Raw genomic sequence first — 14,590 nt, 5'->3', positions numbered from 1 at the left:
CTTAGGAGTCCATCACTTTTTCTTACTATGTGTGCCGTTTCTAGGATCACACTCTTCTGCATGAGCCCGGAGCTACTTCAGCCTCTACTTTTTCCAGATTCCTTTTCAGGGATCTTGGGATCGTGCCTAGTGCTCCTATGATTATGGGTACGATTTCCACTGGCATATCCCATATCCTTCTTATTTCTATTTTCAGATCTTGATACTTTATCCATTTTTTTCCCTCTCTTTCTCTTCACTCTGGTGTCCCATGGTATTGCGACATCAATGAGTGATACTTTCTTCTTGACTTTGTCAATCAACGTCACGTCTGGTCTGTTTGCACGTATCACCCTATCCGTTCTGATACCATAGTCCCAGAGGATCTTTGCCTGATCGTTTTCTATCACTCCTTCAGGTTGGTGCTCGTACCACTTATTACTGCAAGGTAGCTGATGTTTCTTGCACAGGCTCCAGTGGAGGGCTTTTTGCCACTGAATCATGCCTCTTTTTGTACTGGTTCTGTGCAAGTGCCGGGCATTCACTTGCTATGTGGTTTATGGTTTCATTTTTCGTATTAGCACTTCCTACACATGGGTGAGATGTTATTTCCGTCTATCATACTTTGACATATCTGGTTCTTAGGGCCTGATCTTGTGCGCTGTTTATCATTCCCTTCAGTTTCCTTCTTTAGCTCTCCCCTCTGTAGCCATTGCCAATTGTCATCGCTGGCTAGTTCTTTAGTCTGTCTCATGTATTGTCCGTGCATTGGTTTGTTGTGCCAGTCCTCTTTTCTCTGTTCTTTCTGTCTTTTTTCTCTGTCTCTGTATATTTCTGGGTCTTCGTCTACTTTTATTAGTCCTTCTTCCCATGCACTCTCTAGCCACTCGTCTTCACTGGTTTTCAGATATTGCCCCAGTGCTCTGTTTTCGATGTTGACGCAGTCCTCTAATATAACTTAGTAGTCCTCTCCCTCCTTCCTTTCGTGTTATGTATAGTCTGTCCGTATTTGCTCTTGGGTGTAGTGCTTTGTGTATTGTCATTTGTTTCCTGGTTTTTTGATCTATGCTGCGGAGTTCTGCCTTCGTCCATTCCACTATTCCTGCGCTGTATCTGATTACTGCACTGCCCATGTGTTTATGGCTTTATCATATTTCCGGCGGTTGAGTTTGACTTGAGTATCGCCTTGAGTCTCTGCATATATTCTTTCCTGATCGTGTCCTTCATCTCTTGGTGTTTTATATCTCCTCCTTCCATTATTCCCAGGTATTTGTATCCTGTCTCATCTATGTTGTTTTTGATGTTGCTCCCATCTGGTAGCTTTATCCCTTCAGTTCTCGTTACTTTGCCTTTTTGTATGTTGACTAAGGCGCAATTTTTTCTATTCCAAACTCCATCCTGATGTCCCCAGATACAATCCTTACAGTCTGGATTATTAGGGTATCTATTTCTTTGATGCTCTTACCATACAGCTTGATGTCGTCCATGAACATCAGATGGTTGATTTTGTTGCCTCTTTTCTTGAGTTGGTACCCGGCATCCATCTTCTGTAGTACTTTTGTCATGGGAATCATGGCTACTACGAAGAGTAGTGGGGACAGTGAGTCGCCCTGGAAGATCCCTCTCCTGATATTAACCTCTGCTAGTCTTATTCCAGAGCTTGTAAGTATTGTATTCCAGTTCCGCATTGTATTTTTGAGGAAGCTGATGGTATTTTTCCTCTCTGCCCCAATATATTTTCAGGCATTCTATTAGCCATGTGTGTATCATGTCGAAGGCTTTCTTATAGTCTAATTATTATTATTATTATTATTATTATTATTATTATTATTATTATTATTATTATTATTATTATTATCATTATTATAAGGTACACCTATGTTTATATATACAAACTTACAGGAGCTATTTACTTGAAATTCAAGTTTCCAACTCATACGATAATTTATTCAATGAACTAAGTCATTGAAGAATATGCTAATCAAAGTTGCATGAATGCTGTAGCAACCATCACAGCAACACTACTATTACGCCCGGTAGCAAGCTGATACACAACAGAACGACAATAACATAAACAACCACAACAGCAACAACAACACAGTTAACAATAACGAAAGCAGCGTCGAGTTTATCGTCCACATAATTTCTGCTTCGAAAATGCATGATACAATACCTGTCACAAGAGGCCGCGGTATTCCGAGACATAAATTGCGCGGGACTGTTTCGATTTCCCGAAACCTGTCACTCGGGAGGAACCAATTAAAATATCGGAGGAGGAGGAGGAAGGGGAGAAGGAGGAGGAGGAGCAGGAGTCCGGCAGCGGCGGTGAGCATTGCAAATGATAAGAGAAGTTGCACAAGATCATTTTTAAACTTTTCAAATACAAAATATAAATTGTTACTGCTTGAGACATTTTTTAAGGAGGTATATTTCTGCATATATGCACTTAGGAGTAAAGGAAAAAAAGATTTCAGAAAAAGAAAATGACATTTTATAAAAAAAATTTCTATGATTTCAGAAGTAGAAATTATATTCTTTATATATATTATTATTATTATATTATTATTATTATTATTATTATTATCATTATTATTATTATTATTAATATCATTATTATTATATATTCAGAAGACGAATCTAATTCATATGGAACAATTATCACTGAGGCCACTGACTTGAAATGCAAGTTCCCAAAGAATATGGTTGTCCATTTGAAACAAGTAACTGAAGGCGATAGGATATAAGGAAAGAAGAAATCAGTTATTAAAAAAGCGAAAATAAATGACCAAATTATTTTTTAAAAATGCCAAAAAAATGTAAATAAATGAATAAAATACAAGGAGGATTCTTAAGTAGAAATGCACGGCATCTTTGCTTGAATTTTGAGGTTCGAACTAGTTCAGATTTTTTTTTTCTCTCCTCGAATCTTGGCTAAGACACCAAGATGATGACACCTCCAAAATCACTTCACGACCATTTGGTAAGAGAAGATTATTTCTCTCTCTCTCTCTCTCTCTCTCTCTCTCTCTCTCTCTCTTCTCTCTCTCTCTCTCTCTCTCTCTCTCGATGAAATATAACTGTACAAGCTTTTGTCATTGGAGAGTACTTTCCTTTTAACAAAGTTAGGACTCGAATAACCCTGACACACTGCAAAAATTATCAATCATGCAGCCAACTTCTTTTCTGTTTTAAAATCTTTAATTTTTTCAGTGCCCTAGAAAAAAAAAACTCACGATGAGGATTGAAAGAATTGTTCCCTCAGTATTTTAAATTTCCATTTCATATTCTTTAGAATGAATATATATATATATATATATATATATATATATATATATATATATATATATATATATATACATATATATATATATATCTAACTAGTTCGGTTACACCTGCAACATACAACATGGGTTAAACAATGCATACAACGAGAGAGAGAGAGAGAGATAGAGAGAGAGAGAGAGAGAGAGAGGTCGATCCGCCCACCGGACGAGTAGCAAAAGGAACCTTCAACCGCTCACAATCTAAGGGTTCCACGACCCGTTGGGAAAACCTGATTAGGAACCTAATTAACCAGCTCTTGTTAAACATGCTGGGAGGGGGGGGGGAGGGGTTATTTGCGTTCATTAAATCAACAGTATTTAATCACTGCCGCGTTCATTAGACCGATGGCATTACAACAGACCCTTTGAACTTATAATTACATATGGAGGGGATAAAAGATGGTGGGTGGGGGGGCCGGGGGAGGAGAGAGAGGGAATAAACAGGAGGGAGGGAGGGGGAGCGGTATGGGGGGGGGGTTTGAATCAAATAAGAAGGGAATGAGTAGGGGGAAGAAAACCACAGACAGAAAAATATTTCTATTTGGTTGACTGACATTTCATTTCTTTGCTTTTGAAACTTCCAAAGTTCAACTTTCCGAAGGGACTGTCATGAAGAGTGATGTTTTACACACACACACACACACACACACACACACATATATATATATATATATATATATATATACGTGTGTGTGTGTGTGTGTGTGTGTGTGTGTGTGTGTGTGTGTGTGTGTGTTGCTATTAAATGTATGTCTAATTAATGTCAAATTCACGGCACAATTTCGTAGTAAGATGAAAACCGTTGAAGCAGTAATCATTACATACGACCTTCGCTGAATTATTTATTCCCTGGATGAATGAACGAGATAAAAAGTGAATTTGAAATAAGAAAAGTATTAAAAAAAGGCTGTAGAAGTATATTACCCATAAATTAGGTGGATGGATCCAGAAAAAACCGTGCTGGGGAAGGAATATGAATGAAAATGAAACGACCCAAAATGAGAGTGATGACGGAGTGAAAAAAAAAACAGGAGAAAAGTAAGAGAATGATGACGGAGTAGAAAAAAAACAGGAGAAAAGTAAGAGAATGATGACGGAGTAGAAAAAAAACTAGAGAAAAGTAAGAGAATAATTGACAGGAGTGAAATACAACAGGAGAAAAGTAAGAGAATGATGACGGAGTAGAAAAAAAACAGGAGAAAAGTAAGAGAATGATACCGGAGTGGAATAAAACCGGAGAAAAAGATACAGAGAATGATGACGCGTAGAGAAAAAACTAAGAAAAGTAAGGAGGAATAATGACGGAGTGGAAAAACACAGAAGAAAATAAGAGAATGATTACGGAGTAGAAAAAAAAAAAGGAGAAAAGTAAAGAGAATGATTACGGGAGTGAATAAACCGAGAAAAGTAAGAGAATGATGACGGAGTAGAAAAAAAAACTATAGAAAAGTAAGAGAATGATGACGGAGTGGAAAAAAAATTCAGAGAAACGCAACGGAAATATCTATTTGATTTTCAGGAGTATTTGCTGACACGAAGAGTCTTCTGGAAACAGACTTTATAAGCTACAAACTGTGAGGCAAGACCGCGCACGAGGAACACCGGATGCGGAGATCTGCGGAAGAAGCGCTATAGGAAGGCTCCGTAACATCTAGTAGGAGCCAAGGCACAGCGCCTGCAACATAGCTAGTGAAAGGTGGGCGGGGGAGGGGGTGGGGGAGGGCGGGAGACGAGTGGAATATGTGAAGGAAGGAAGGAGGGAGGCGGGGAGGAGGATAAATGGAAGGAGGAGGGGAAAGGTTGGCATGCTGGTTATGTGACTCCTGCTGGTGATGCAGTTTGTTTGGGTGTGTGTATGTGTGTTTGTGTGAGGGACGTCACGGAAACAATGGTTAATATAACAGGAGGGTGTATGCAAATGAATGAAGCATTTCCTCCTCCTCCTCCTCCTCCTCCTCCTCCTCCTCCTCCTCCTCCTCTCCTCCTCTTCTCTTCTCCTTCTCTTCCTCTTCTCTATCTTATATTTTTATAATCAGCGCATTTCAGCAAAATACGGAATTTTTTTTAACAAGTGGTCGATTACACAGCAACGCTTCTACCTTGAATTTATTCTTCCATACAAATGTACTCCATAAAATTTACTTCGTTTAAACCTTGTCGTGAAAAATACTCCTAAAACTAAGCTTTCTTCACCAATAATCAATAGATTCTTGACATGTATTTAATGTCTCATAACATAAATATTGTGCAATTAATACCAACAGCTGTTGTGTAACCTGACCATTTTATAGAAACTCTACGTACATTATCCTCCCTGTTTCAATTACTCGTGGGTTGAATATGGGGTTTCGAATTACTCTTGGAGGAAAAAAATAAATAAATAAAACACACACACAAGTACAAAATCCTTTTGTCCCGAGCCCCCTGGAATATGTGTCGCATGGAATAAGTACTCGGTGACCTCTCCTGCGACCAGAGCGTTTCCCGTTAGCGGGGGCAGCGTTACCCTGGAATGAAAGCAATACCTTTAACACACCAACGCATCAGGAATTGATTTCGTCTGTCTCCACGCTGTACAACCTTTCGTAATATTTCAATGACTTCACAACTCCACCGGATTACGGAAAATAAGAAGCCAGAGAGAAAGAGAGAGAGAGAGGGAGAGAGCTCTGTGCGAGTGTTTATATGCGTGAAACATACTGTAGCAGCCGTTTATATAGCTATGGCCGAGCTCGAATGAAAGTGTGTGTGACCCTATAAATCCCGTTCTCTCTCTCTCTCTCTCTCTCTCTCTCTCTCTCTAGTCTTCCATCGATTTATTCTCCGCATCCTTTTGTTCTCATTTATGGTTGGAAATAAATCTTAACATTTCAATACGTAAAATTTATCTCTGAATTTTTGTTTTTCTCGTAATAACAACAAAATAGAATCCATCTTTGGTCTTGTTCTCTTTCACTGGTTTCCATTCAGCTACAGATTGTGTATATTCTGCCAAAGTCTTTTAATTCCTGTAGGTGAACTCACAATAAAATAAATTACATAATTGAAAATATAAGGCATTTAGTCTTTTCGTTGCTAAGTCAACGGATTTTTTTTAATGAAATATAAGAAATTCTCAATGAAATATATACAAATGTTTTAATGAAATATAAGAAATTCTCAATGAAATATATACAAATGTTTTAATGAAATATAAGAAATTTTCAATGAAATACATAAGGTTTCGAAAGTAAGGAAAATGTGAATAGAATAGACGGAAGTTTTTCATTAAAAATATGTATGTTCAAGAAATGAAAGCTAAAACAATCTAACATAAAGGTAAAAAGAAATATTCCAGAATATTTTAACACTGACATTCTCTGAGAAGGTCACTTTGGTTTCATACGAAATTATCATTTCAATTACGTTATCAAGATAATCTTCAATCTAATAATCATGAACAGAACCTCGAATAACAGCAAGATGAAAGAAAGAAACGCGCGCGAATCCATTAAACATTCCTCAACCGTGAACGTTCCTCTAATAATAACATCAGCATCTAACGTTAGCTGCAAGGCACAGAGTCTTAGACGATGGCAACGAGAGCAACTTAAGAGTACCAGCATTGAGGACAGTACGTGGGTGTACTACTGATGTGTGTGTGTGTGTGTGTGTGTACATGTACAACAGCGTACGCGCTAACTGGTGGCATTGTGGTAGTGTCGAAACTCGTCCGTATCTAAATCCACACATACACACTCTCTCTCTCACACACACACACACCCCGCATACACGCTCGCCACCATCACCCCACACCACAACACTCATTCTCTCATGGCGTCTGCCAGTAACACACTGCAACCCGAGGAAAAGAAGTCCTTCCTCCGACTCTTGTACCACACTACCGACTCCTACCTCCCTCCCTACCCCTCCCCGCCCTCCTCATCACCCTCATCCTCATATGCTGCTGCTGCTGGTGCTAGCTAGACCCACATCCCCTCCACCACTGTGGCCTACTATTGGATACACACCCAATCTTCACTATTGCCTCTCTCTCTCTCTCTCTCTCTCTCTCTCTCTCTCTCTCTCTCTCTCTTCCCCTCCGTCCTTCCTTCCTTCCCTGGGCTTAAACGCATATCCTGCAACGGCAGGGAGGTATGTAGGAGAGTCCTGCCGGATATAATATGGGCACTAGTACTACTACTGCTACTACGCGGAGCAAGTGAAATCGTGCGGTATTGGCAGAAGCTGCTTCTTCCTCCTTCTCGTCTTCTTCTTCTTCTTCTTCCCCCTCGAGATCGCCTTCCGTCGCTAAATCTTACTTTCACCTCTCTCTCTCTCTCTCTCCACCTAATCCTCCTCCTCCTCCCCTTCCCTTCCCCCCTCCCTCTATTAGCATATCAACGAGAACATCAAATCTACAATAACCATCGAAGACACCAAAAGAAAGAGAGAGAGAGAGAGAGAGAGAGAGGAAGAGGAACTTTGCTCCTAACCGATAACATTTAATTCTCAAACATCTCTTTTTATTTTATGACGACCGACGATATCCATATGAACACGCTCCTCTTCCTCCTCCTCCGCATTTCCTGAACGCTACTGTCAGCAGGAACGGAGTAGTACTAGTACTAGCAGAAACAGCAGTCATAAAACAGCAGTAGGAGAACCAACAGCAGGAGAAACAGCAGTAGGAGATCCAGCGGCACCAGCAGAGGCAGCACTATCGCGCGCCACCAGCACCAGCAAAGACCGGGGCAAGAGAAGAGGAGGAGGAGGAGGAGGAGGAGGAGAGCTGGAGGAGTTGTCCGTGGCGACGGCGTAGTGGGCCATACACATGCACACACACACATACATACACGCACACGCACACACACGTACACACTCACAACCTGCCTGACGGCGGGCCTGCCGCAGCGCCCCATCAGCCCTCTCTCCAGTTCACCCCGCCAGTGCCTCGCCGGCCATCGCACCGTCAACATCTCTCTCACTCACTCACTCGCCCACGATCTCGCTCTCACTCTCCCACATCTACTCCTACTCCTACTTCCTCATCAACCAATCTCTCGTGCTTCTCCTTCTTCCTCACAGTCTCTCTCTCCTCTGTACATAGTACTACCTTCCTTCGAGGCTTTCTCTCTCCCTCTCCCTCTCTCTCTCTGACGAAGACGCCTTCCCGGCTATCGCCGGCGGGAGATATATAACCTACACTCGGTTTTGGCATGACTGGTACGGATACCAGCAGCGTTGCCTATCTATAAACCCTCTCACGGTACTCGGCTCCCTCCCTCCCAACCCCTCCTCCTCTCTCTTCCGAGGAACCTATCCCAGAGGCTACACCTCCACCTCCTCCTCCTCCTCCTCCAACTCCTCCCTGTCATCCCGAAGTTCTCCTCTTGTAATGTGGTGATGGTGTGGTGGTTGGTTGTACAGTAGTACTACTAATAGTACTAGTGTTGTTGTTGTGGTGGTGGTGGTGGTGGTGAACGGTGGGGGAGGGGAAACCATTACGATATTTAGCGTGTGAAGGGGGAAGTGAAGGAAGGGCAACGGCCCCCCCCCCCCCCCCCCTTTTTTTTCAGTACTACGGCGGCACCACACCCCTTCCTTGCTTGGCGGAGTCGAGGAAGGAAGAAGGCCCTACAACCACTGCTGCCGTCGCTGTCTTCTCTTCGTAAACCAATATCGCTAAGCACAAACCTCAAATATATATATATATATATATATAATATATATATATATATATATATATTATATATATATATATATATAATTTTGAGGAAAAACTAAGTAAAATTCTCCGAAAAACGAGTTAGAAAAACCAGAAGAGAAATGCCACAAAAGGCGCTGCATCAAGCAGGGACGAATGAACCTTAATTAAAAAAAAAAAAAAAAAAGAAAAAAAAAAAAAAAAATAAAAAAAAAAAAAAAAAGAATCAAACTCGGGAAAACAAGAGAAACAAACAAACGGACGAACGAAAGAATGAAGTGATAGGTGGTGATGATGAGGATAACGTGACAAGCTGCTGCTCTCGGTCTCTCGTCTCGCAATGCGACTAGTGCAGGTGGAAGGGACAGCTTATCCTATATATGGCTCGAACCATGAAATCGATCACTCGCTGGAGAGAGGTGCGGACGAGGACGAGGAGGAGGAGGAGGAGGACACACATTGTTGTCCTGACAAAAGCTTCTCCTCCTCCTGCTTTTATGTTTCAGTTTCTGCTTTCTGGAAGTGACATGAACGTTCTGCATAAAATTCCAAACCGCCCCCAACTCCCCCATCCTCTCTCTCTCGCTTTTTCTCTCGTTTACGTGATTTCGTACTAGAATAGACATATCAGTCACATTAAGTCGAATTTCGCAGAAAATGCCAAAAATGTCTATGCTGAAATTAACATATCAACGATTTTAAACTCCGTTCCATAAGTCTGGTTTAGATAAGTGGAAAATTTGAATTATATATCTTAAAGAACACTCTCTAGTAAAAATATACATCGTAAATCTCAGTATTACTTGAAACTTATTTTATGTGTCTGAAAATTCAGAACCTTTACAAATCTTCGATTCAAAACTGATGAAGCACTCAAGTTTAAAAATAAATGTTTCACTATTGCAAAATTAGACAGAAACCCCCCATGAAAAGGTACCACGAATTTGGGAAAACAGTTTTGCAAGTATTGCCAGAACTCACAAACGTGTATGAATACAGACAAGTACAATAGATTGGTAAATGTAAAGTATGCATGCCTAGGCATATATCCCTACATGTATTCATATATTGTAGGTATACATACACACGTACACTATAAGTGTAGGAAATCAGCATTATAAATATCTCTACTTCTGTATAATTGTGTTTTTGAGAGAGAGAGAATGTGGTGAAAATATAAAATGAAACACTACCCAAGTAAGGACCATTTTAAAATGAAACCAATAACAATGGAAAAAATTGTATGGTTAGAAACATTGCACAGGATATATTCATAAGTGCAGAAGAGAATTAGGGTGTCGGGAAGGAATATGCTCCATGAAACGTCTTGTTCCACTTTAATAATGCTCTCTCTCTCTCTCTCTCTCTCTCTCTCTCTCTCTCTCTCTCTCTCTCTCTCTCTCTCAGTATTGTAGGGGGCTATAAATATTCAAGGCATACTAGTGACCTGGTTAGACTGACACTTCAAAAAACAAAAAAAGTCTGTGCCGCGTAACCCTTATTCATTTCATAGTGTATTCCTCGCGGGTTTTGTAATAAGAGTACTATTAAATGCATTAATATGGCTTGGGGATTCACGGTAAAATTATTATTAGATTCATTCTAAGCAGATGAAATTACGAATGTTTACTCTTAGTAAAGCGAGCACAAACACAGACAAATTATATATATATATATATATATATATATATATATATATTATATATATATATATATATATATATTCATGTAGGTGTGAACAATTGTCATATGCCAAACATAAATCCCCCCCCTCTCTTTCCCCCACACACACGCCCCCATACACAAACAATCCTCATGGCAACCGTCGTTAACGAAAACCCATCACGATCACCATCCCGCAACACCCCACCCTGCCCCCCATCCCCACCCCCCAACACGTTAGTATGATGCAACCGAGAAATGTCGTCCATATTGGAGTCCCAGGAAGATCACGAAACGAGTCCCGTACGTGTGTGTGTATACGGTGTCAATGTATTCTGGGGAATAAAGGAAGGGAGGGTGAGGGGGAATAAATTCGAGAGGGGGAGGGGAGGGGTGGGGTGAAAGAGGAAGAGCTGGGTTAGGAGGCCTGGCTAAAAGTACGGATTCTTTTTATGGGAGGGAATTGTGTTGACGTGAAGGTCTCGGCTGCGGGGATACTCAATAGACACTGCCATTATTCCGTCGGTCTCGTCACGTGAGGCGCGCACGTGCACGTGGTGGCTTTTTGATGGGTGCTAAAGCAACTAGGACAGATATCCCATGCTATTTTTTTTTTTAATACTACCCCTTTAATTCCTCGTTTTCTCTGGCACTTTGTCTTCGTCTCTTCACAAGCATGAATATTCATCTTGTTCTCACCGCCCCCTCCTTTAAATAAAGGGGTTTCAAAGAAATTATTAAAAAATATAAGAAATTAAATAAAAGGACTCCTATCCTTCTATCCATCTATCCAAGGTCCTTGTCACAGCAGGCTGAGGAAGCCCTACGCAATTAGAGAAAGGGATAGTGGAGGAGGCGGAGGAAAAGTAGGAGGAGGATGAGGAGGAAAGCAAAAGGGAAGCTCCCGCACCCCTCAAGGAATAGATGGGAGGGGGGTAGGGAGGGAGAGAGAGAGAGGTGGGAATAGCAGTAGGTTGAAGAACACTAGAGGGAAAGGGGAGACAGCAGAGATGGAGGGGTGGGGGGGGGGGGGGGGGGAGGGTAGAGGAGGGTTTAGAGAGAGTGACGGTAGCATTGATTCTGGCTAAGAAAGAGGAAGAACTAGCTTAATTGGTGAGAGCGCAGGGGAAGAAGGGAGGGAGAGGGGGAGGGGGAGGGATGTGTGTATAGGACTCCCTGAAGATATTTCATAGGACACAAAACTCATGTGAGTCAAGGGCTTCCGTGAAATGACACGAATACCCAAAGCAGACACACAACACGAAATAACTGGCCCCCACTCCCTCCCCCAAAAACCAAATCTGGGAAAAAACAAAGCCCTCCTAAAAAGGAGACGGGGAAAATGACACGACCAGTGACCAAGAAACCATGTGGTGTGTGTGTAAGTGTATGTGTATCGCCACCGCGGTATAATAATCGGAGAATGGGGGGAGGAGGGGGGGACGAAGGAAAGACGTTCCTGGCGATCAGCTGAGCGCAAGAACGCGACCATGCGATGCTAGAGCGAGTGTATGTGCCACACCTACCCACCACCACCACCACCACCAGCAGCGGCAGCGGCAGCAGCAGCAGAAACAGCAGGAGCAGCAGCAGGAGTACCAGCCAGCAGCTAGCAGCAGCAGCTCTGATCCCCTTATTTGACTGAGAGCTCCCCGAAAAGAAGGGAAGATATAGTGTGGCGAAAAAGGAGGATCAAGTATCGCTGCTCGTGCTATCGCTACTGCTGGTGTTGGAGTTGGTGTTGGTGCTCCTGGTGGTGGTGGTGGTGGTCTCTCTCTCTCTCTCTCTCTCTCTCTCTCTCTCTCTCTCTCTCTCTTCCCGACGTCACATGACCGCTCTGCCGGAGTGGTGAACGGAGGGAAATTTTTTCCCGTGCGAGAGCAGAGTGGTGGTGCGGAGGTTAGGGGCCGAGAAGTGGAAGCGATCAAAACAATACGAGGCAGAGATAAGGCAGATAGAGAGATAGATAGATAGATAGATAGAGAGAGAGAGATACAAAGTGAATATCATATCAGTGGAATGATGTGAACACAAAACATACTCTGGAGAAAATTTGATTCAATTTGTGAAAGCTTATGATCTTAATACAGTTTGGCGATTAGTGTTTTATTTTTATTTTTATTATTTTTTTGGGGGAGGGGGGAGGGGCAACATTGACAGATGATATCGCTGGCTTTCCATGGCTCACGTGTCACAACTGGATAAGTGGATCGGAAAAATGAATGGAAACAGAAAAAAAAAATACTAATAAAGCAGAAACGCCCCAAAGTGTGAAATATCCATAACAGGAATCAAGATTTCGAACCGAGTTATTCAGGAAGGAGAAGCCATTACGATGCAATTGCATAATTGCGGCGGCTAAACGGCCGCAAACAGTGAAGATAAAAAATAAAGTGATCCCATTTGAGCACAAGCGAGGAACGAGCGACCGAGAAGGGGAAAGAGAGACAGAGAGAGAGAGAGAGAGGGGGGACCCATTTATAGCCTTAGAAATATAAGCGGCCGAGACTTGGCTATATTGAGGCGGTGTGGAAAGTGACGGGTGGTGGGTTCAGTGCCAACGCGTGGTAGCGGTGAACTGTGCCAGCGGGAATGACCAGCAAGACACACAAACGTATTTTTTTTTTCACGCTGGTCACTGCAGTGAAACGTGATACGGCGTGACATCTCTCGCTGCTGGGGCGCCCTTCAGTGCGTTCAGTGATTTATCTTTAAAACTGTGCGACGAGTGTTTGAAAATCACTCATTTGTTCCAAGGTGCCGTTTGCCATTGCCTGTGGCAGATGAGGAAAATCAAATGTGGTGAATTATTCATAGCCTTGTGCAATGGAATCTACCGAAATGCTAGCTTTTATAATTGTGATACGGGAAAATTGCAACCTTCAGCGAGTGTCATATTTTATAACATTTATAATGTCCTGTTAACAGAAATCATGGCGAGTGGATTTCGACATAAAATTCATTCTAATGACAATTCAACTCATAGAGTTACTAATGGTATTAAATGAAATGTAAAAGAATATGCTCCTTAATACTCGGTGACGAAAAAATAAAATAAAAAATAAAGTGCTTCGAAAAGTAATGAAATCGTGCCGAAACCGTGTCTGTGTATGTGTGTGTAATTGAGTGTAGTGGAAAATATAAAGCACAGATGGATTTACAGATTTAAAGAGAAGCTCTCGCACGCGTTGTTTTAAGGCTAAATACCGACGACGTTTACGCCGTTATTGCCAAGCTAAATGGCGGAAGAGGAATAAATTAGAAGAAAAAAAAGTGTAAAACCACCACGCAATAAGTCTCAACCCCCTCCCCTCCCTCCCTCTCTATCTCTCTCTCTCTCAAGAAAAGCATCTATTAGTTCTCAAGAGGACGTAACCCAATATCGGCGCAACCAAATAAGAAGAACTTCAACCGCAGGGGCTTTGGTTGAGAGAAGAAGGAGGAGGAGGGAGGTGGAGGAAGGACGAAGGAGGGAGGAGGAGGAGGAGGAGGGAGAAATGCTCGGCTGGAGCTGGTTGAAACCGGGCCAAATTGTTTATTGGAAGCATTTGGTCCCCTTCAACCAGCTGTAGTCTGCATTGTGTGCTGCAGCAGCAACCCCCGTCATCGCATGATTCTACGGCCTCTCTCTCTCTCTCTCTCTCTCTCTCTCTCTCTCTCTCTCTCTCTCTCTCTCTCTCTCATTAGCAGTGTTTTTTAAAAGCCTTGGCTACTGTTTCTGTGGATGTTTGATTATGGTCTTTAAATCTGTTTATACATACATGTAACAAATTTGTACACACACACACATGCACATACGCAGTATACATGCAAATACATAAGCACAACACAATACACAGAAACACAAATGTACATAATACAATCATATAATATATAGTATATTATATATATCAATTGATTATAATAACTGCAAATTATGTTTTCCAAAGTACACAACCAG

The 14,590-nt window shown here is 41.8% G+C and overlaps 1 protein-coding gene across 1 annotated transcript; it reads right to left on the bottom strand.

The window, feature by feature from the left end:
- Positions 1–5,194: 5,194 nt before the first annotated feature.
- LOC135195968 (polycomb group RING finger protein 6-like) lies at positions 5,195–8,111 on the bottom strand. The gene is made up of 3 exons (XM_064222471.1): positions 7,953–8,111; positions 5,704–5,809; positions 5,195–5,319 (listed from the first exon to the last, which is right to left on the bottom strand). Exons 1-3 carry the CDS (start codon positions 8,109–8,111, stop codon positions 5,195–5,197), a joined length of 390 nt encoding a protein of 129 aa, XP_064078541.1.
- Between the last annotated feature and the right edge of the window lie 6,479 nt (positions 8,112–14,590).

The sequence above is a fragment of the Macrobrachium nipponense genome, chromosome 17 (genome assembly GCF_015104395.2).
Source record: "Macrobrachium nipponense isolate FS-2020 chromosome 17, ASM1510439v2, whole genome shotgun sequence".
In the NCBI taxonomy this organism is placed as follows: Eukaryota; Metazoa; Arthropoda; class Malacostraca; order Decapoda; family Palaemonidae; genus Macrobrachium; species Macrobrachium nipponense.
This window is presented reverse-complemented; position numbering and strand designations above follow the sequence as displayed.

Excerpts from the sequence above, each read along its gene's own strand:
- LOC135195968 (XM_064222471.1), bottom strand. The coding sequence starts at position 8,111 with ATGGCCCACTACGCCGTCGCCACGGACAACTCCTCCAGCTCTCCTCCT. Across the intron at positions 5,810-7,952 it reads CTACTGCTGTTTCTCCTGCT|GGTAACGCTGCCCCCGCTAA; the intron begins GTTGGTTCTCCT and ends CTTTCATTCCAG. Across the intron at positions 5,320-5,703 it reads GCTCGGGACAAAAGGATTTT|ATAGAGAAGAGGAAGAGAAG; the intron begins GTACTTGTGTGT and ends TAAAAATATAAG.